We start from the raw sequence: 23,411 nt of genomic DNA, 5'->3' as shown, positions 1-23,411 counted from the left end.
TAATGAAAAATGGGGATAAAATATAGATCAGGGAACATATAAAGAGAAAAGCTGAGGAAGGGGGGTAGCTGAAGAAAAGCTCCATGGGGAGGGTTATTGAAAAAGTTGCGCAAAATCTCCCTCTAAAAGGCTTTTCTTGGGACAAAAAATGCTGTTATTGCGTCCAAAAGGTGTTTTTGGCGGGCATATCGCTGAATGAATAAGGCTGTTCTTGGGCAGAAAGGCCACTATTGGGGCAAAAAAAGGCGTCACTTGGGTCAAAAACGGGAGCTCCGAAGTGTCATCTCAAAAAATCCAAAGCTTGAAAAACACGGCTTTAAAAAAAAGCTGTGCTTTCTTAGTGTGGATTAGCAGAAGGACGGATGATGCAGGCCCCGAGGAGACCCCGCGTGAGGCAAAAGGGTCCAATTTTTGGGGTGAAACCAGCGGTTTCCAGGAGAAGCCACGAAAGGGCAGCGCCTGAGGGGCGGGGGCTTTTTAAAGCGGTGATTATGGATTCAAATCGCGGCTGCGCGCAAAACACACGCTTCTTACGCACATATATGAATTTAATGCGCACGCATATACATTTATTACCCTCATTATATATTTATTACCCTCACTATGGGATTATACATTAAAACAAACGCGTTTACACGCGAGGGTTGCGTGAATAAAACCCCACCCCGGGCCCGTCCCCTCAGGACGCCCCGCCCCCTGTCGCGAGGTGGGCGTGGCGGGAATAAACGCATCGCCCCGCCCTTTTAAAGGCTCGGTCACGTGACGCGGGAAAGGGGCGGGGCCAGAGGGCGGAAGTCGCGCGGTGCCAGCGGAGCCCGGACATGGCGGGCGTCAAAGGTACCGGGAGCTGCCCGTGAGGGAGCGCGGCGCCGGCAGCGCCTCAGTGCGGGGCGGGCGGCCGGGAATGGCGGGGAGGGACGTCCGGCACCGGGGGAGGCGGTACCCGGCCTTCGCTGAGGGATGCCCGGCCCCCGGTGAGGCGGTTGCCGCTGGCCCGGGAGGGATGCCCGCCTCACAGCCCGCCCTGTGCCGTTGCAGCTCTCGTGGCCCTGTCCTTCAGCGGAGCCATCGGGCTGACCTTCCTCATGCTGGGCTGCGCCCTGGAGTACTACGGGTGAGCGGGCCGGCGCCCTTCCCAAAGCCTCTCCTCTTTAAAATCCATTAATTACGGCGTTTCTCTCATTTAATGGAGCTGTTCGGCTCCGCCCTGCTTCCAGGCTCGTGGCACTTTGTGATTAAACATCACTTCATTAGGCTGTATTTGCATTTCCATTAAAGCCAAAAGGCTTCGTGCGGCTCCGTGCTGCCTCAGGAAGAGCTGGGCCGCCTTGCTGAAGTGTTTTCAATCTCACCCAAGAGTTTTCCTTAATTTCCTGTTTCTCTGACCAGTCGTTTCCATGTGGGATGTCCCCACCCATGGCAGGGGCTGGAACTGGACGAGCTCTTGAGTTCCCTTCCAGCCCAAATTATTGTTTAATTCCGTGAATCTGTGGCTGTAAACGCTTTAAAAATATCCACAGGAGGCTGGGGAGAGCTCTGACACAGAGATGAGATGTCAGGGTGTGCCTGGAGTTTGGGAAAGCTGCTCCTCTGCTCCCTCTGTGCTCAGAGCTGAATCAGCAAAAGGATTCGAAACTGGACGCAAAAGTAAAATAAAAATCAACACATTGCTCGTGTGAGAGGGTGGGTAAAAGCAAAATAAAATCAACACTTTGCTCGTGTGAGAGGGTGGATGCTGCTCTGTTAGCACGGGGAAAACCAGGTGGAATTGTCCTATTTTGGGGTGGAATTTCTGATTTATTCGGATTGTTTATAATTTCTGATTAATAATCCACTTTTCAAGCCAAAAAAAACCCAGTAGGCTTAGGAGTATTGCACCAACTTTCTGGTGGAAATATCTGTTTTAACTAATGATGTATATTTTTTTTTCTCTCCCCCTGCCCAGCGTGTACTGGCCCCTGTTTGTGTTGATATTTTACTTCATCTGCCCCATTCCCCACTTCATTGCCAGGAGGGTGGGTGATGACAGTGATGCAGCCAGCAGTGCCTGCAGGGAGCTGGCCTATTTCTTCACCACAGGAATTGTTGTCTCAGCCTTTGGGTTCCCAATCATCCTGGCACGGGTGGAAGCAGTAAGTCCTCGCTGGTTTTGTTAACTCTCCAGACTCCACTTTTTGCTGGGTTGTCATCTTTGATTCCTGACTTTCCTGTCGTTGTTGTGCTGTCTCCAGGTGAAAAGAATCCGCTGAAGTTTGCCTTTTTGAGCTGGAAAAACAAAAAAAAACCAAAAAAAAAACAAAAACAAAAAAAAAAGAATTCACGTGACTGAAAAGTTTTAAGTTGGGTTTTTTTCCCCCCTCCTCCAGCCTTGTTTTGGTCCAACACAAGATAATTTTCTCCTCCTCCACCTCATGCCTCTCTGTCTCATGACTCTTTGCATCAATTCTTGCTCCAGCTTCCTGATTTTTCTCTTGAGATCTCTGCGTGCTCCATCGAGGGTGCTGCAAACTTGGGGAGTGGTAGGAGTTAAAAGATAAAAAAAGATAAAAGGCCAAACTCCCAGAACTGTCCTTGCCTCAAATGCCTCAAAGCATTTCCCAAGCTTTGGCCCCTTAAACCCTGAGGGAACTCTGCCCAAGTCCTTTTCTTTCCTCTTTGCCTTTTGAGCTGCTCTGCAGTGGTGGGATTTTGGTCACATCTGTCTGAAAGGCAACAAACTTCCCCCTGTCCCATAACCCAGAGATGTTTTACTGAGTCCTCTTGCTTTTCCCCTTCACTTTCAATCATTTCAATTTTCTGTGCTTGCTCTGAGTTCATTTGTAATGCCCAATTCCCCTGATATTTTTTATTTTGGAGTTGTAGCCTGGCAGCAGCAGAACAACCACGAGAGGGAACTCTCAGTCGTGTATTTTAAGAGAAAATGTTGCTTGTTTAAATAAATAACTTGTGCATCTCATTAAAAAAAACTCAAAAAAACCCCTCCCTGTTTACTTTTAAATACAGGTTTTTCCATGCTTTATGTATTTAACTTATTTAATTTAATTTCTTTACTTATTGAATAGGAGATCTTTTGATTTTTGTTGCATGGCAGTGAAAGGGGGGCACTGATTTCACCAGATTTCTCTCTGATTTAGGTGTGTTTTAATGATTTGCAAGGCAAGTCATCATTTCCTTCTAAATCCTAGCAGTAGCTTGGCTGAAGTGTTTCTTAGTGCTGCCAGTGGCTGCTAATTGCATAATAATTAGTCACACAAATTGAATTATTTATTGTTTGCCTTCTCTGCTTGTAGCATCTTTCTGTAGTATTTTGATTTTTTTTTTTAGTAATTTTAGCTGATCTAATGCTTGGAAATGATGCCCTGAGCTTCTCTTCCAAGAAGAAGTGCTCTGACTGTTCCATTTCTTGCATTTCAGATCAAGTGGGGAGCCTGTGGCCTGGTGCTGGCTGGCAATGCAGTCATTTTCCTGACTATTTTAGGCTTTTTCCTCGTGTTTGGCAGAGGAGATGACTTTAGCTGGGAGCAGTGGTAGGAGCTCCTTGTGGTGCTGGGAATTTGGAATATTTTACTGCTCTTTTTTTATTTTTTTTTCCCTCCATCCTCCTTGTTCTGTGTGTTTGTACAGATATTATGATGTGTGTGGTGTGTTATAAAATCCACGTGGCTTTATGTTATCACTTCATAATTTGCCTTTTTTTTTAAAAAAAAAAAATGCACTTCTTCAGCCAGAGGGACCTTGCTGATGGTTGGCTTGAAGTGGTCACTAAAATCTGGAATTATTCTGGATTTATCCTTGAAGAAGTTTACAGAACATGAGCAGTTTTACCCATTTCTCATTGTGTTTGCATTAATTTTTGGTTCAGTTGCAGTGCCATTGAGCCATTGGTCACTATTCCTGTTGGGTTTTTAACCATCTCATCAAAGGATGATACAAAGATTATCCTAATTGGGATTGTTCAGCTTGATCAATCTCTCTGCTTTGATTAGGATGAGTCAGTATTTCATTTACACCTCATTGATTGGAATTCGAGAAAAATGGTGATTTTTTTTTTTCTTAATGATATAAAGCCAAATGGAAGTGAGGTGAGCTCTTACTCCCTAATGAAAGCAAAAGAAAATAACAGCCCTGGTTAAAAACTCTTCCATTTAGGTTTGTTTAAAGGTAATTTTCTCCCCACAAAGATATTTTCTGGCCCTATTCAGTTCAAAGACCGTGGCTACATTTGGGGAATAATAATATTTTAATGCATCTTAAAGCTGACATGACTTCTATGAAGGTTCACAAAAGGAGAAACTACCCTCAGGACACTTAAAAAGTCCTAATTTCGTGTTCCACTCTGTTTTTTTATGGGTGTGAATTGCAAGGAACCGAGTGTTCTGCTGGGTAAGATTTGTTTCCTCCTTATTTTTAAAAACACACTTCTTCAGAAGGTTGCTATTACATTAAAACACTCTTATTTTTAAACAGCATTATCCTAGTAAGCATTTAAATGATTGCACTTCAGCAAATCTCACTTTATTACTTTAGTTTTGTGAGAATGGAGGGGTCTGGTCATGGATTAATTCCATGAGCACTCTGAGATGGGGACAGAAATAATCTTTTGGTGCCCATTCATGAGTTATGGCCCGAGCAGGAGTGAAAAATGAAGTTTGAGGGAGGTTAATTCCATGTTTTCAATGGAAATTTCAGCTGTTGGAGGAGGAATAGTTTTGCTGCTGTATTTTATGTTGAAGGGTTTCCAGGTTGTCTCCTGCTAAAAGAGGAAATAACATTAAAAGGACATTAACATATTTTTTTTTCCTGGATGTTAATGCTTCATCCAAAGCACAGCAGGATAAAGTTATTTAAAAATCCTGGGAATAACAAATTATCCGAGTGTCTTTTTCTTCCTGCTTTTGATGAGATCTGTTGGAACTGGGGAAATCCCTGGTTTTAGTGATAAACCAAATTTTTCAGATTAAACATTGTTTCCATGTTGAAATCCTGCTTTGATTTTAAAGAAGAAGCCTTTTTCTCTCTATCCAGTGGCATTTTTCACTCAGTAACGAAGCAAAACAGTGAAATCAAACCCAGTCAGTGCCTGATGATAAATTCTTAATTCCACTGCTAACAATTCCGTTGAACTCCTCTTGGATTCTGGAAAGCTTTGACTCCATTTCTGTGCCAAAGGCTGCAGTAGAAATCTACAGAACTACTCAGTTACTGATGGAGTTTTGGGGAGGAAAAGCAGCTGAGATTGAATTTTTCCTTAAAAGAAGTCACTCTTGGTGGGCTCTGCTGTGGTGTGAGACAGGAGCAGTGAACAAGGACAATCTAAAGGGACCAAGAGGACCAGAAAATGCTGGTTTAAATTGCCTTTTTTTTTTTTTGCCAATTTTTTTTCCGTTGTACTGTATCCCCTTTGGGCTGTGGTTGGTGAGTACCCTGTGGGTGTTGAGTGGAGAAGGTCAATGCTTTTTTTTACTATTATTTTTATTTTTATTATTATTCTTGTGTGGGAGTAACTACGTGCACTAATGCCTAATGTGAATGTCATGCAGTTTTCACATGGACTTTACATTTAAATGTTTCAAATCGTGGAGATCTCCCTGAACCTCTGTAAAGCAAATTTATCAAATTTATTTTGTTATCAACAGATTTATTTGTTATCAAATACGGTGAAAAATAATATTTCAGTGGTTTTTTTTTTTTTTTTTTTTTGTTTAACTCCAGAGCTTCATTGCCACTGAGCTCTGCTGGTGTGTGCTGGGAATTGTGTCCCATCCCTGCAGTGGGAATTTCCTGTGGTTTCTCTGGAAGGGTTTTTCCCGTGTGGAGGTGAATTCTGTGTATCCAAAGTGCCTTAACTTCCACACAACTCTGATTTTGGTGAGGTCAGTGTTCCAGAGCCAGCTGGAAATCCTTGGCTGCGTTTTTCCAAAGCTTCCTTGTCCACTAACCCTGTTTCCTGTCCTTGGGGGAATGAATTCAGTGCAGCTTTTGTACCTTTTGTAGAACTGTTTTTATCTCCTGTGCTGGCCATATCCTTGAGATCATGAAGTATTCAAACATGGACATGTGAATATATTCTGCCTTTCTGCCTACTAAAGCTGACTTTTGGAGTTGTCTAATAAACATACCTGATGCTTCCAAGATTTGTCTGTCTTAAATTTCGGGAGGTGACAACCAGAGAGGTGTGAGGAGGAAAGTAAAACGTGACCAAGGGCTGCTTTCCTGGAATGCTGCAGTGGACAATTCCAGGAGCCATGGAGGTGGAATTCCTGCAGAATGTGATGGAAAGGTAAAGGATCATCACTTCTGATGATGAGGTGATGAACCTGGGAGGTTTTTAAAAGCATTCCATAAAAAAAGATGGGATGTAAGGTGTAGTGCTGGAGCTTTTCCACATCCCTTTTTTTTCCCCAAGGAGTGTGGAGTAAAATCCATTCTCTGCCAGCAGGGCAGGGATGCAGAGGGCAGCAGAGCTCTCCTTCTCTTGCAGATCACTTCTGCTGCTGTTCAAGTGATAAAAATATTAAAGTGGGGAATTCTGATCTCCCCAGAATTATTGAATTAAATGGAAAATGGAATTATTGAATCCCCCACCGTCAGCAGGAGGAGTTTGTGGTGTCTGTTTGGAAAAGCTGGAGCTTTCTTTTCCCAGCAGTGCCTTGAGTACAAGGCTTGGGAGAATCTGACTGGATGGAAGGGCTTTTGCCCTTTGTTTTGGGGTTTGGTTCAGCTGTTTCTGGGTTATATTAAAATTGGGTTACAGGTGTTTATTCCCCTTGACCAGGACTTTTTTTTTTTTTTTTTTTAATGGATTATGGAATAGTTCTATAATAGTTCTAAAATGAATCTCCAGAACAAATATTCTGGATATTAATTTTTTCTTGTGAACTGGTTGCTCCTTGTTTCCTGTCCCAGCCCTTGTCTGCCTGTGCAGGAGATTCCACACTTGGAATTCCCTCTGGCCACCTCTGAGGCAGCTCCTGCTGGGCAGGATTATAAAAAAATCCCTTTTTTCCCTCAGAAAATTCACAGGGAGCAGGTAGAGGATTGTTTTCCAAAGTGAGACTCAACCCATGGCTTTATTGAATAGAGTAATTTCGATGTAGTGAACACAACTGTGCAAAATGACTCCTAATATTAGTCATAAACACACAAAATAATAATAAATGCACACAACGTGTGATAATGAGCTTTCCTTTTGCAGTTTTTTAGCATTCAGGGAAGATTTCTGTGAAATGATTGCAAGAGGAATTTCAGCTCAGCCCAGGAGTTGGCATCTGAATCCCGATATTTCTGTAGCTCTTTGCCTGCCCACAGCCAGACTCTGGTGGAAATTCCCTGGTGGGAACTGCCTGTGTCACATTGTTACAGGGTTTTTAATTGCATCTTTTCTCGGGGAATGCTGAGGGAATGAATTGCTCACTGTTGTGGAGTTAAAGAAAAAAAAAAAAAAAAACCAACAAACCAAAGCAGCAATCATATTCAGGCTGGAGTTTTCTGTGATTTGAAACCCTTAAAAAAGGAGAATAATGCTGAGGGGCAGACAGCAGTGTTGGTGCCTCTGGTAGGTTCATTTCAGGTTATAAATGTCTCTGAATTTTGATTTATCACTGCTTGGAGCTTCATCTTCCAATGCCCTGACTGCTGCTTTCCTTTTCTTAGTCCTTGTGAAGAAATGGCAGGTGCTGCTTGGGTGGTTTTAGGTTTTTTGAGGATTTGGGGACAAGTTAAAAAGGGTATTTAAAGTGCCTTTGATAAGAAGACTTGGAATTGGAGGATTGAGGGTGACATTTGTATGTTTTGCTCACCCTTTGTGAGGACTGTTTGATCTGGGGTTGTGATTTCCCGGTATAACAGGAGCCTTTGTTTCCAGTTTTCCATCTTTAAAGGGGAAAAAACCCGAAAAACAGCAACAATCCTTTACAGCACCCAGGAACAAAAGCTGCAGTAGTTGTCACTGGCTGGCTGCTGATCAAATTCTCCCTTAGGAAGTTGATGGAATTTGGCATCAAGGAGGGAGGAAAAATTACTGAAATTTTTCAGGAATTACAGGAAATCAGGTGTTGACTGACCCTCAGAATGAATTTACCTCGTTACCTGCCCATTACAGAGCAGAAAATACAATTATTGCAGCAGCTTGGAGCACCTCACACAGAGCTGAGGGGTTGTGGGCAATGAAAACACTTCAGTGTCAGACGAGGAGGTGGCAGAAAATGGGGTTTGCCCTTTGATTACCTTAAAATCCTGATTTTAAGTAAAATAAAAAACAAACCCTGATCCAGCTGGGTTGGTGACCCCTTTAATGTGAGTGGGGAGATGAAAGAAAACTCTGCTCTTTCTTTTTAACAGATTAAGAAATACAGGATATTTCTCCTGCATTCAGAAATAAAATTTATCTTTTCCATCAGATTCAGAAATAAATTTTATCTCTTCCATCAGATTATACAAATGAATATAACTTAGCCAGTCCAGAGAGTGCTGAGTTTTCATCCCATTCCTTTAAAGGTTGCATTCCTAACAAATATTTTGCTGCTTAATTAAAATCTGCAGCAGAAAAGAAATCGGTTTTCGTGGATCTCTTAATAGCCAGCCAGTCATCAGGAACAATTTCCAAATGGCCAGCCTTTGTCTGGGAGTCTGAGAAGTGAGGAATGTGGGAAGTTAACTTGGATTCAGCCAATTTCCTCAATTAGGGTTGGGATTATTCACCTCCCCTTTGGAGCCCTGAAGATCATCACAGGTTATTTCTGTTTCTCTGCTCTTTTACAGGGGTTGCTTTCTCATATTTGGAAGGTTTTTCAAGTCAGAAGAATCCTTATGAGACATAAACCCCTCGTCAGTGTTGGTAATTTTTGAAGAGAAATGTGTTTGTTTTACTGGGTGACGTTTTGAGATGCTCTGTGGGCTGTGAGGTATTTTTAAAACGTGGCCTTTGGTGTGAAAAATGGCCCAATTAACTTAATTTTAGTCTCATCTTGTTGTTGATGCAGTGATGCTTCTGACAAGTGATGGAAGTCACAGTGAGTGACAGCACTGCTCCCTTTTCCTTTAGTGATGGCAATAATTAAAGCAGAAATAAAGCCAATTTGAGGGGATCATTGCCAAACAGATCCCAAACTTTTGGATTCTTTGCAGAATTTGGAGGCAACCAAAGGGCAAACCCCATTTTCTGCCACCTCCTCGTCTGACACTGAAGTGTTTTCATTGCCCACAACTCCTCAGCTCTGTGTGAGGTGCTCCAAGCTGCTGCAATAATTGTATTTTCTGCTCTGTAATGGGCAGGTAACGAGGTAAATTCATTCTGAGGGTCAGTCAACACCTGATTTCCTGTAGCACTTCCAGTAATCTCATTAAATTAATAGTAGCTAACTTTTAAATGGCAGTAATAGGTCATTCCTTCGGGCTGTATTTTTATTTGGAGTCTGAGTGTTGGCAGCAGGATTTAGGCTGGTTGTGTCCCGTTTAAACTTCAGTGCTGCCCCCAAATGAAACCTGTGGAAATGAACGTTATTAATCAAGTTTAATAGTCAGTTTGATCCCTTATTAACCCATGCACATGGGAAATTGGAGTGGTGATGATTCAGGGGTGCTCAGATAATCCTGCAGCCAGATGCAGGATGGAATCACTCTGCATTAAATAAATAAATGTGACCTTTCTGCAGGGAGAACCTGTCTGCACTGAATAATCAAATCAGCGCTGTGTTTGACAGCCTTCGAGGGAAGACCTTTTGCCACAATTTCCTGATCAATAAGGGAGAGTTTGGAGATGCTCTGAAAGCCCAAAAATGACATTTTTAAATGGTTCAGGGCCTGGGATGTGAGTGGAGACTGGAGTGTGTTGTGTGTTTGAATGTTCTGGGCTTGCCTGCTGTGGTCTGAGTAGCTCTGGCTGTGGAAGGGCTGGAATTCCTGATTTCCTTGGAATTCTGCTTTTTTGGGGGGAGATTTTTGCTGAATGGCTGTCTCAGGTAGTGCTGCTCCCATTTTATTGCCAAAAAAACTGGGAATTGTTGTCCCAGGCAGTGTTGCTCCCATTTTTCTGTCAAAAATCAGGAATTGTCCCAGACAGTGCTGCTTCCATTTTATTGCCAGAAAAACTGGGAATAGCTGTCCCAGGCAGTGCTGCTCCCATTTTTCTGTCAAAAAGCAGGAATTGTTGTCCCAGGTAGTGCTGCTCCATTTTTCTGCTAAAAATTGAGAATTGTTGTCCCAGACAGTGCTGCTTTTCTGCTAAAAATTAGGCATTTCTGTCCCAGGCAGTGCTGCTTCCATTTTTCTGTCAAAAATCAGGAATGGTTGTCCCAAGCAGTGCTGCTCCACTTTATTTTCCTGCCAAATAAAGAGGCAACAACTTCAGACTCCACCATCTGAGTGTTCCCACCATTGCATAAATCTGAGGGCACAGCATCCCTGCCAGTCCCTCTCACAGAGATTTCTTTTCTTTTTTTATCTTTCCCACCCTTTTTTTTTTTTTTTTTTTTTTTTTTTTTTTTCTTTTTGGTGGGGCTCTGTGTCCTTGACCCTTTCCCTGCTGTCAGAATTCCAGGATCATCCTTTCCCTCACACATCCTCCGTGCCAGCTCTATCTGGACACATCATTCCCACCCCAGAAGGATCCATCTGCTTCTTGTTCTTGCCTCTTCCCAGATCTTCCTTTCCCAGCCCAGTTTTTTCCTGTTTTCCCACCACACATTCAATATCCCTCTTGGTTTTTTTTGTTTTTATTTTTTTCCCCCCTCATGCAATTCCTTCTCACTTATTATTAGCTAGGAAAATAAACAGAAAATCAAGGTCTCAGCAGATGGATCCAACCATTCCAACTGATCAGGGATGAAATGCTGCCAGATTTTGGACACTGAACCCCAATTCTTCCAAGGATTTACCCCAAAATTAGTGCCCAAACCTGGGCTTAGTAGGAGCTAAAAACTGAACACTACTCCAGCAGTTCCCTTGATGTTTAGGTGAAATAATCAGATTTTTGAGAATAATGCAGGCTGAAAAGAGCCATGAAAGATGTGTGAGGTTGTCTCTTTATTTAGGAAAAAGATTTTTCCCCTTTTGGGATGAGAAATGTGTGATATTGTTCCTTATTTAGGAATGTTTTTCTCCCTTTTGGCATGAAAGATGTGTGAGGCTGTCTCTTTATTTAGGAATGGTTTTTTTTCCCTTTTGGGATGATGAGACAAGGTGGAGGAGGATCCTTGTAGCAGTTGTCAAACTTCTCTTGCTCTAAGGAAAAAATGGTGGCGTGTTTTTAAGAATTTTAAGGCCCCCTTCCAACTTTTCCATGATTTTCATTTATTGTGGGCATGAGTAGATGGGGTTTCTGTTTCATGTTGGATGAAACTCATCACTGAGATATAAACATTGAAGTAAAATCCTCTTTCAACAGCCAAAACCACAAGAGCTGCCTCAATTTGGATTAAACCACCCATCTGATATTTTTTTCCTGACTCTGTGACTATCACAAACTGAATTTTTTTGGACTTAGATTTAGAAACATTTAAAGCCTAGAATTTTAATTTTTTAAAATTTTTTTTGAAATGAAGGCATTTATCTGAAACACCTTCTCATTTTCTGCAGCATTTCTCTCCCTGCCAGCTCCATGCTGTGAATTCCTGGCCTCTGCTGTGAGATCCCACTTGAGAACCCAGATTGGTGCCAGGTTTTGCTGAAGAGCTGCTGGAAATAGATCCCCAGCAGCACCTCCCTGAGGGAACAAAGTCGTGGTGTTTACTCTTCTCCTGGCCGAGGTGGAGCTGAGTGTGTCATCCTGGCAGGGATTGTGGGGATAACAGACCAAACAAGCTTTTGGAATCTGAAGTAAATCCTGGTTTTTTTTTTTTTTTTTTTTTTTTTTTTTTTTTTTTTTTTTTTTTTTTTTTTCCTGGTTGTGACAGCAGCAAAGCTGGCTTTACATGGCCAGTGTTTGGGTTGTTCCACAGTCCCATCCCTGCAGGTTTGCAGTAAAATTTGATTTTAAAATGATGCACATCAGGAAGGAAAATAGAAGGAAAATCAAGTCAAGCTGTTGGAGAGGTGATGGCTCCAAGTTTCCTTCACTCTTCCCATTATCCTCTTCATTTTCCAGCTGCTAATTCCTGTCTGGGACATGCACAACTAAAAAGTTATTTGGAGCCCTGGGCACTGGGAATTCCATCCTTTCTGTGCTCACAGGCACTGACCCCCAGCAAACACTGCACTGACCTGAGGCCGTGGAAAAGGCTCCAAAATTGAGTGACAGCCCTGGGACTGTGGGTGTGGGGTTAAATAGAAGTGTGTGACAGCACAGGGTGGGAAACTCAGAGTTTAAGGGTTTAGAATACAGTAATACAGATAAAAAGCAAATTGGAGGATTTAGGGAGAGGCCGAGTCCTTCTTTTTCACCTTCTCCTCCATGGGTCTGGGTGGGGTTTTGTAATTGGGTAGAAAAATCCCCATTGTGGGCCAGGGGTGGTTGGTTATTGGGTTAAAAGTAAAAACAATTGAGGTGTCATTTCTTAATTGCACAGTTTGTGCTTAAAAGGCCTTGTAGAGAGATGGAGACAGAGCCATTTTGTACTCTGTCAGTTAGAACTCACAGCTTGTGAGGCTGTGACATAGATAAGAATTAATAAACATCTGAGTCCGAACACAAAAAACCATCTCTTGAGTATTAAATCCTGGCTCTAACAGAAAAGAAGATAACAACCTCACAAAAAGTCTTTTTAGGGGAATTGAGAACCCTGGGTGGTTAGAGGACATTTCCACACCTTTTGCTGTGTAAATATTCTGGTGCTGTTGAGTGAAAGCAGAGTTGGACCAGGAAAACCTCGTGAAGGAGGAAAAAAACCAAAATTCATCTGATTTGATGGAATTGTGGAGTCCTGGAGTAGTTTGGCTTGGAAAGGACCCTAAAACCCATTTCACTCCCATGGCAGGGACACCTCTCGGTATCCCAGGTTGCTCCAAGAATCCTTGGACAATTCCAGGGCTGGATTTCCCCAGGCTGCAGTTTCTTTTTTATCCAATCCTCGCTCTCCCTGGCACCAGGAGTGCTGTTCCCACACACACAGGGGCTTAGTCTGTGCTGAGCCAACCACCTCGAATCCATCCTCAGGAAAACACCCAGGAAACAAACAAACCAAAAAAGGGAATTATTTATTAGAAAACAGGTTTTGCCATGTAAAATACCAGCGTGGAGCAGGAAGGTGAGCAGAGCAGATTGGTTTTCTGTGCCTCAGAGGCGGCGTGAGCACAACCTCTGATGTGAATGTTACTATAGTAACAGTGGGTTTGTTTCAAAGCCCATTAAATAGACATATTTAATATCGATATCAAACCCATCCAGCCTGTCAGAAATGAAAGTTAAACCGCACAGCCTGCTGCTTCTAGAGCCACTTTTTTAAATTACTTTTTTTTTGCTCGAAGTGGGGTGAAAGGGTGGGGAAGGAATTCCCTGTCATGACATGAGGATAAACTTCAGCCACTGAGGTGAAACATTAAAAATCTACCAAAAAACCCAAACCAAAAACTGCCCCCCCCAAACCAAAAAAAAACCCAAATAAACAAAACAAACCCCAAAAAAACCCCGAAACAACAAAACAAAACCAAAAAAACCCCAAAAAACCAAAACAAAACCCAAAAAAATCCACCAAAAAACTCCCCCACACCAAACAAAAAATAACAAAAAAAAAAACCCTACCAAAAAAAAATCCTCAAACCAAAAAAACCCCTCCCAAAAAAACCCCCCCAAAACAACACAAAACCCAAAACCAACAAGAGCAACAAACAAAACAAAACCAAAAAAAATCAGTTAATTAATTCAGGTAACAATTTGAACTTGAAGTATTCAGTGACCCTCCTTCTGTTTGAAAAATCAGATTTTTCTCTTCATTTCTATGTTGCCATTAAAGTGGGAAAAAAAAGGCAGCGAAAGGAAACCTCAGCCACCAGGGTGAAACACTAAAAACCCACTTAAATACCAAAAAAACCACTCCAAAGCCCCAAGAATCCCCCCAAACCCCAGCTAATTAATGCAGGTAACAATTTGAGCCTGAACTATTGAGTATTTGGGGTTTTTTTGGCTGCAATTTCCCCCTTGAATGCACTCAGCATCCTCTTCTTGCCAAATGACACTTGGGAAATTAGCTGCACTGATGGTGACAGCACTAATTACCTGGGACCTCTGGTGCTGGTGAAGGCTTAAAACGGGATGGAAATTCCTTCTGGGGAGTTTGTTATAGATCATTCCCTGCTGCCTCCCTCAAAAAGTTTATTGCTGACAGAGTTAAACTATTAAAAAATAAAGATTTTTTTAAAAAAGAATAAAAAATAAAATAAAGAATAAAAAATAAAAGAGTTAAAAATTAGTTTAATTATTTTAAATAATTAAGAACATGACAGCACTAATTACCTGGGACCTCTCATACTTGTGAAGGCTTTAAAAGGGATGGAAATTCCTTCTGGGGAGTTTGTTGTAGATCATTCCCTGCTGCCTCCCTCAAAAAGTTTATTCCTAAACAGCTTTAAAAAAATAAAGAATAAAAAATAAAATAGAGATTAAAAAATAAAGAATAAAAATTAAAATAAAGAATAAAAAAATAAAATAGCTTAATTATTAAAGAATATGACAGCACTAATTACCTGCCACCTCTGGTGCTGGTGAAGGCTTTAAAAGGGATGGAAATTCCTTCTGGGGAGTTTGTTGTAGATCATTCCCTGGTGTCTCCCTCAAAAAGTTTATTGCTAACAGAGCTTAACTATTAAAAAATAAAGATTTAAAAAAAAAAATAAAAAATAAGATAAAGAATAAAAAATAAAGAGTAAAAAATCAGTTTAATTATTTAAAAAATTAAGAATATGACAGCACTAATTACCTGGGACCTCTCATACTTGTGAAGGCTTTAAAAGGGATGGAAATTCCTTCTGGGGAATTAGTTGTAGATCATTCCCTGGTGTCTCCCTCAAAAGCTTATTCCTAACAGAGCTTAACTATTAAAAAATAAAGATTTTTTTAAAATAGAATAAAAAATAAAATAAAGAATGAAAAATAAAACAAAGAGTTAAAAATTAGTTTAATTATTTTAAATAATTAAGAATATGACAGCACTAATTACCTGGGACCTCTTGTGCAAGTGTGTAAAGGCTTAAAAAGGGATGGAAATTCCTTCTGGGGAATTAGTTGTAGATCATTCCCTGGTGTCTTCCTCAAAAGTTTGTTTCTAACAGAATTTAACTATTAAAAAATAAAGAGTATTTTCTGAGATAGCATCTATTCATCTGGTTCAGCTGAACTTCCCTTGGGGGTTTGGTGCCCTTTTTCCCTCCCTTTTTTGCTCCTTCCCTCCCCATGGGCAGCTGCTGTGGCTCTGCCCCTCCCGGCCTGCTGTCAGTTCTGCCTCTCAAACCGGGATTTGATCATCAAGTAATTAAAAAATTACAGAAATGAAGAGTCAAATCTTGTGAATATCCAGGGGTTTATGGGGTTTGGGCTCATATTTCTCATTTTGGAAACTTCCCTGTGCTTGCAGGTGTAAACTCCTGGTGTTCTTTGCTGAAAAGGTGAAAACTTTCGGACAAGGGATGGAGGGACAGGAAAAGAGGAAATGAGTTCACATGGAAAGAAAGTAGGTTTGGATGGATATTGGGAAGGCATTCCAGGCTGGGAGGGTGGGGAAAGCCTGGAGTGGAATTCCCAGATTTGAAATCCCTGGAATTGTCCAAAGCCAGGTTTGGAGCAGCCTGGGACAGTGGGAGGTGTCCCTGCCCGTGGTGGGATGGGATGAAATTTAAGATTCTTTCCAACCCAACCCCAGCCTGGCATCTCTGATCCTCCCTCCTCAGATAATCCATATGGATGTAAAACCAGGCAGGAGATTATTGACTCAGGAAAGCTGAGCAGGGGATTAGGAATTTTTTTTATTTGTAAGAGATCAGGGAATTATTATAGTCTGCCACGCAGAGCCTCGGTGACTGTATCCAGCATAATTGGTGGAAGGAATTGCTTTAATGTCACATTTTTAAAATAAATAAACCCTCAAGGCTGAAGTTTTGTTCTGCTGGAGAACAGTTCTGTGTTTCTTGCTCACACTTGGATTCAGAACATGCACACAGGTCACTGAAATCTTCTCATGTGCTTTGCAAAACCACTTGGGGCTTGGTATTTTATGGTATTTTGTTGTTTTTTCAACACGAAACTTGTTGAAAGGTTTCTGGCCCCTTGTTATTTTTGTAATGCTTTGAGGGAGAAAATCTGAGGTGAAACGTGGAGGCTGAGAGAAAAAGAACCAACAAAAAACAAAACATTTCCTTGTTTGTATTTATAATAAAAGCCTCTCCAAAAGTTGTTTTAATTCCACAAAAAGGGGGGGCCCTGAGCAGGGGCTGAGCTGAGGCTGGAGAACATCCTGGATTTTCATATCCTAGTGAATAGAGCACGGAGAAACTGAAAATCCTGGAGTCAGAGTGGCACTGACAAACTAGAAACTGGGTATGAAGAGAAAGATGACATGAAGAGAAACAACGGGACAGGGATGAAAATACTGGAGCAACGAGATGTCCATAAAGTAGCAGAATCCCAGGATTGAGTTGGGATTGAGTTGGAAAAGCCCTCCAAGGTCAGTGAGTTCTGACCCACCCTGTCCCCAGACCCCTGAGTGCCACCTCCAGGAATTCCTTGGACTCCTCCAGGGATGGGGATCCAAACCTCCCTGGGCAGTTCCTGACCAACCTTTCCATGGAGAAATTCCTGCTGCTGTCCACCCTGAGCCTCCTGTCTCATCCTGTCCCTGTTCCAGCTCCCCAATCCTGGCAGGGATTTGTGCAGAGCCACATCAGCTTTAGGAGAACACCAGGAAAGCTGATCTATAAAGAAAGAAAGAAAAAAAAATAAATAGAATAAACTGGAATTGAAGTTTACACAAAGGATGATCAGTATGAAACAATAACACACGTCAAAGGACTCTGAAAGGAGGAATTGCCTGTCTTCTGTCTGCCTCAAGAGGATTAAGCTCAAGGAAATTTTAGTTTAGGTCTTATGGGAGTGGGAAAAAAAGCCTTCAAAAATAAATAAATATGCACTGGTGGAGGCTTTGCTGGGGGATTTTTTTTCCTGGTTGGCTGAACAGCAGTGGCACATGGGAAAGTGAAGGAAAACTCTGGCAAATGTTTGTCTCAAGATATTGTAAATAAAAAGGATTTGCTAGTGGCAGCTTTTGACAGCTTTTGCTTATGCTGTGAAAGGCTGGGATAGGAAAGCTTCTGTGGCTTCCTAACCTCAGACACGAGCTGCATTTAGTCAGATTTCCCAAACTGCCATATTGGAATCAGGAATTATTTTAAAAATAGAATTTGTCAATGACGAGAGGGTTATTTTAAAAAGGAGCGAAATTGGCTGATGCTGCTTTGAGGAAATGGATTGTGAATTACAGAAAGTCAATAAATAAATTAAAGCCAAGCAGTTTGCTCATGGGAAAAGTGTTTGCATCACCCAAAAGATAGTTCCAGTCTGGTTTCTTGAGAAGAGCTTGCAATAGAGAAACAAAAATATTTGTCTTCATACCTCATGGAGCAGAGATAGTGGGTTTGCATTTCCTTTAAAATAATATTGCTGAAAAGACAAACCATTGTATAAACCCCTCAGCTGGGCCTGGCTGGCACTTTCCAGTCTCTGGTTCACTGGTTGTGAATTTTTGCTGCCTTTTACAAAAGGATGAGCACGAGCAAAATTAAAGGTCTATCCTTCCTAGCAGGGTTTAGTCCTTGCTTGAAATTCCTTTAAATAATTTTTGGGTGGTGTTTTTTTTTATTTGCAAGTTCCTGTTAAACACATGGTATTGATTTACATCTGTCAGCTCCTCAAGTGCTGAAGTGCAGAAGGGTCAAAAATGTGATTTAATCCATTACTTGTGGAGTAAAAGGTAATTGATATCAACTGCTCTTAAATTAGAGCCAGCAGATAATGGATACGTGAATGACGGCACGACCGGGTCTTGAGATATTTGAATTAATTAAGGTCATTAAGAGGTACGAGGCCAGGTTGGATGAGGCTGGGACAAGCTGGTCTGGCAGAAAGTGGCAAGGGTGGAACAAGATGGGCTTCAGCTCCTCCAAGGCTCTCCCTGCTGCCGTGTCTGTGGGGATTTTACTTTCCTGCTCCTGGTCGACATCGGTGTTTCTATGCCGAAAGGGAGATTCTGATGGAGCGTGGGGAGCAGATTCCAAATCCCCCCCGCTGTCCCCTCCTGGCAGGGAGTTGTGCAGAGCCACAAGGTTCCCCCTGAGCCTCCTTTTCTCCTTCTGAGCCCCTTTCCAGCTCCCTCAGCCTCTCCTGGGGCTCCAGACCCTTCCCCAGCTCCGTTCCCTCTAGCCCATGTGAGGATCCCGGGGATTCAAACCCTTCCCAGCTCCATTCCCCCTATCCCATGGCAGGCTCCCAGTATTCCAAACCTTTTTCAGCTCCTTCCCCGCTATCCCGTGCGAGGATCCTGCTGCTCCAGCCCCTTCCCCGCTATTCCATGTGAGAATGCCGATGTTTCAAACCCTTCCCGGCCCCTTTCCCGCTATCCCTTGTGAAGATCCCGCTGTTTCAGCCCCTTTCCCTCTATCCCATGTCAGAATCCCGCTGTTTCAGACCCTTCCCGGCTATCCCATGTGGAGGTCCCAGTGTTTCAAACCTTCCCCAGCCCCTTCCCCGCTATCCCATGGCAGGGTCCCGGTATTCCAGACCCTCCCCAGCCCCTTCCCCGCTATCCCATGGCAGGGTCCCGGTATTTCAGCCCCTTCCCCGCTATCCCGTGGCAGGGTCCCGGTATTTCAGCCCCTTCCCCGCTATCCCATGGCAGGGTCCCGGTATTCCAGACCCTCCCCAGCCCCTTCCCCGCTATCCCATGGCAGGGTCCCGGTATTTCAGCCCCTTCCCCGCTATCCCATGGCAGGGTCCCGGTATTTCAGCCCCTTCCCCGCTATCCCATGGCAGGATCCCGGTATTTCAGCCCCTTCCCCGCTACCCCGTGGCAGGGTCCCGGTATTCCAGACCCTCCCCAGCCCCTTCCCCGCTATCCCATGGCAGGGTCCCGGTATTCCAGACCGTCCTCAGCCCCTTCCCCGCTATCCCGGGAGCGGGGCCGGGGCGGGCGGGGCGCGGGGCCGGGGCGGGGCGGCGGGAGGGGAACCGGGGGAACTGAGAGAACCGGGGGAACTGAGGGAACCGGGGGAGCTGAGGGAACCGGGGGAGCTGAGGGGAAACAGGGGAAAGCAGAGGAGAACCGGGGGAACTGAGGGAACCGGGGGAGCTGAGGGAACCGGGGGAGCTGAGGGGAAACAGGGGAAAGCAGAGGAGAACCGGGGAAACTGAGAGAACCGGGGAACTGAGAGAACCGGGGGAGCTGAGGGGAACCGGGGGAGCTGAGAGAACCGGGGAGAGCTGAGGGAACCGGGGAACTGAGAGAACCGGGGAACTGAGAGAACCGGGGGAGCTGAGGGGAAACAGGGGAAAGCAGAGGAGAACGGGGGGAGCTGAGAGAACCGGGGGAGCTGAGGAGAGCCGAGGAAAGCTGAGGAGAACCGGGGAAAGCAGAGGAGAGCCTGAGGAGCTGAGGGGAACCAGGAAAGCTGAGGAGAGCCGAGGAAAGCTGAGGGGAGCCGAGGAAAGCAGAGGAGAGCCGAGGAAAGCAGAGGAGAACCGGGAAAAGCAGAGGAGAGCCTGAGGAGCTGAGGGGAACCAGGAAAGCTGAGGGGAACCAGGAAAGCTGAGGGGAGCCAGGAAAGCTGAGGGGAGCCGAGGAAAGCAGAGGAGAGCCGAGGAAAGCAGAGGAGAGCCGAGGAAAGCCGAGGAGAGCCGGGCCGGGGGCGGAGGGACCCGGGCGGAGCGGAGCCGGGCCGGGGATCGCCCGTCCGGGGCTCGCCATCGGAGCAACACCGTGACAGCGTCTCTTCAGCCGCCACTCGGAACCCCAGAACAACGAGAGGCAGGTTGGTGAATTTACTTTTTATCCCCCTTTTTTATCCGCTTTTTCCCTCCTCCTTCAGTTCCTGACCCATCTCCCTGAGCATAACCCGCATCCCGTTCCACATCCCGCTCGCAGTTTCGGCGTTCCCGATTTCCCTCCTTATATTCCCTGAGATTCAGTGTCAGCAGCGAAAGAAAAATAAATCTCGGTGAATAAATCCCGGCTGTGAGCCCCCGATGCTGCTGGAGCTGTGATGGGAGAGAACTTGGGGAAGTTCCTGAGGCGTGTATAAATGGAGTTTATAATGAACACTTAACTTCCAAGCGCGCCCATAACGTGGATATAACCTTTAAGTGCCGAAGAATCGCACTTAAGGAAGAATCTGCGCGTAAGGAAGGGACAGATCCACAGCATGAATGAGGATGTTTTCACTACAAACAGGAGAAATTCCACCGTGTGGAGAAAGTTCCCTGAGGAGTTCGGGACGTTTTTGCTGTCGAGCCTTTGGGCAGAGGCTCCACCAGCAGGTTTAAGGTCGGATTTGTTGCCGTGCTTCTGCCCAGCTTGGCTTGCCTTTATTAACACTTTAATATCAGTAAAATCATCCCGTGTGGGTGATACTCATTTCTATTTTGTGTGTGCCACTTGCTCGGCACTCTTTATTTAAGGATGATTTTTGGTATACTCGCAGTGGTGAATGGAATTCCACGCTCAGACCAACAGGAATGGAAAGCCCTTGGCACAGAAGATGCTGAGCACAGATGTTATTACTAAAATATTTTTGTGCTTTCTAGAGATTTTTTAATATTCAAAACCAGCTGTAGTGCAGCGCTTGCAAAAGCCAGGGGTGGTTTATATGGTTTTCCATGCCCAGAGCAGGTGTTTGTGGGTCTTGCTCATTTCAGGTTGTGCTGAACCGGTTTCCCATGCTGATAACTCGGGGAATTCTATGATTCCTCACCTGTCCTGTAAATAAAAATGATCTTATTTCATTGCTCTCCTTCTTGCCTGTTTCAATCCCAACTCTCGCTGAGCTGTTCAGTGATTCTGTGGTGGGTTTGGAGAGGAATATAGGAGTTACATAAGAAATCAGAAGATTTCTTGTACACGGCAGCAGCAAAGTCAGTGGTTCCAGAATAATTTAAGACATATTTGTTCAATTCCTTCATTTTGTATGGACACTTCCCCAGCCACAAAATAAACCAATTTGTGTTAATTTATTCTCTCCAGGACAGCACTTACAAGTTTTAACAATTCTCTTTATTTAACTTCCTGTTCCCTGGAAATCTTCCTGTAAAAGTTGTATTCTTTCTTCCAGCAAAGTGAGGAATCCTGGCAAGTTCACTGTCCTCACTGGAAAAGATTCTGGGGAATCCTGTCTGCCCCAGCAGTTCATTTTTCCTGCCCTGGGATTTATCTGTACATCTTTCTTTTTTACCCAGTTCTGCCAAGTTTCCACGAGGAAAGCTGAACTTTGAACAGCAAAGGAGCTGATTCTGTGGCCATGCAGCTTTTTGGTCATGGACAGCCCTGGGTTTGGTCAGGAATGTTGGTGGAGCTGGGATTGGAAAAAAACCCCACAAAAACACCTCTGTAAAACCAGCCTGGGTGATGTGACAGGACATTCCAAGCTGAAGAGTGGTTGTGCCAAAAAATTTAAATTTGTGCTGGCATCAGAATGTCTGATTGCTCTGTCTAGTAATTTTTATGTCAGAATCCTCAAAATCATGAAGGTTGGAAAAAACCCTTCAAGACCATCATGTCCAACCTTGTCCCCAGCCCAGAGCTCTGAGTGTCACCTCCAGGAATTCCTTGGACACCTCCAAGGATGGGGACTCCAAACCTCCTGGGCAGCCCCTTCCAACCCTGACCACCCTTTCCAGGGAGAAATTCTCCCTTAATTTATTTTTTTTTCCTTCACTTCCATCAGGAAATTAAAAAGCCTTTATCTTCATTAAACCACATATAAATGTTAATTTTCCTTCCTGTGAGGTTCTGTGGTTGTTTTCTTCTCAGGGTAAATGGGTATTTCGTGGGGGAAACTCTAAGAGGCAGGACCTCTGGAGAAGTTTATAAATTTTGGAAATGGATGTCCAGTTTTCTTGGAAGTGATCTCCACCAGTTTCCTGCAGGGAAGTGGTTGAAGGATGGATTTTTATTGCACCTCTAAAAGAGGAACGTGGTGGTTTTTCTCATTAAACCATTCAATAGTGTGAATAATGCACATTTTTGTCAAAGAAACTCTTTTAAAAGGTACTTTTTACTTCTGAAATTAGGGAAAAAAATCTAACTAATTTCAGTTCTTTGGAAAGAATTCCTGCCTGTATCTTTGTGAAATGACCCTGATAGCGCCATAATCCTTCTGGCCATGTAATAGGAATAAACCAATGGAAAAAGAACAGGTAAGGTGGTGCTGAGAGCAAAATTGTCCCTGAAAAGGGCCGGGAAAATCCAAAATTCCCTCTTTAATTGCTGAAAATGGAGCTGGAAAAGCACCTGCAGGATGGGGAGAAAAGTGGATGGGATTGACAGATCCTGCAGATATAATAAAATAGGAATATATATATATATATCTGTAAATAATAGATTTTCCAGGATATGGAGTATATAAAGAAATAGTTTATCTTTAGATAAATTTATAAATATATAATAAAACAATAATTTAAATAATATATAATATATAACGTATTAAGAATTTTTATATATATATAAAATTAATAGATATTCCGGGATATGGAATATATAAACAAATGGATTATATGTTTATACATTTATAAATATATAATAAAAATAATTTAAATAATATATAATATAATGAGATTGTATATATACACACACATATATATATATATATAAAATATATATATATATAAAAAGAAGAGATTTTCCAGGATAGGGAATATATAAATAAATGGATTAAACGTTTATAACGATATAAAACAAAATATAGAAAATATTAATTTAGATTTTAAATTATATATAATAAAATAAGATTTATATATGTGTGTATATATATATATAAAATATATAAAGGATAGTTTTTCCAGGATATGGAATATAGAAATCAGTACATTTTGCAGGACATACAGCCCCAAAGTTCAAGGCCAGGGCATTACACAACCTTGGCAGGGCCTCCTTTGGCTGCAGGGCAGTTCTCAAGGAAATTGTCCTCAGAGATATTTCAGGACTGGAAGCCTTTGGAGGGATTCCCTAACTCCAATTTCTCACCCTTGAGCTGTGGGTTTTACTGAGCCCTCAGTTCCTGACTACAGCAGCAGCCAAACCCTCCTCTGTGGAGCTTTAAGCATTAAAAAAAAAATTCAGATTTTAGCAGGATTTATGGAACTCTTGGATGAAAATAAAAAAGAGCAGAGTATCTGAAGTGAAGGAGCAATAATGAAATGTTGCTGTGAAGTTTAGTGAAATCTTGGCTGTTGAAATGAGTGAGGGCTCCTGTGGATGTTGCACTTGGAAAAATCTGATTTTTTT

The 23,411-nt window shown here is 43.0% G+C and overlaps 1 protein-coding gene across 1 annotated transcript; it reads left to right on the top strand.

Annotated features, from left to right (window-relative positions):
* Positions 1 to 784: 784 nt before the first annotated feature.
* LEPROT (leptin receptor overlapping transcript) lies at positions 785 to 6,132 on the top strand. Its single transcript, XM_066325344.1, has 4 exons — positions 785 to 837; positions 1,039 to 1,114; positions 1,946 to 2,132; positions 3,415 to 6,132. Exons 1-4 carry the CDS (start codon positions 822 to 824, stop codon positions 3,529 to 3,531), a joined length of 396 nt encoding a protein of 131 aa, XP_066181441.1. The 5' UTR covers positions 785 to 821; the 3' UTR covers positions 3,532 to 6,132.
* Positions 6,133 to 23,411: the final 17,279 nt, after the last annotated feature.

Source organism: Sylvia atricapilla, chromosome 9 (assembly GCF_009819655.1).
Source record: "Sylvia atricapilla isolate bSylAtr1 chromosome 9, bSylAtr1.pri, whole genome shotgun sequence".
NCBI classification, from domain to species: domain Eukaryota; kingdom Metazoa; phylum Chordata; class Aves; order Passeriformes; family Sylviidae; genus Sylvia; species Sylvia atricapilla.
This window is presented reverse-complemented; position numbering and strand designations above follow the sequence as displayed.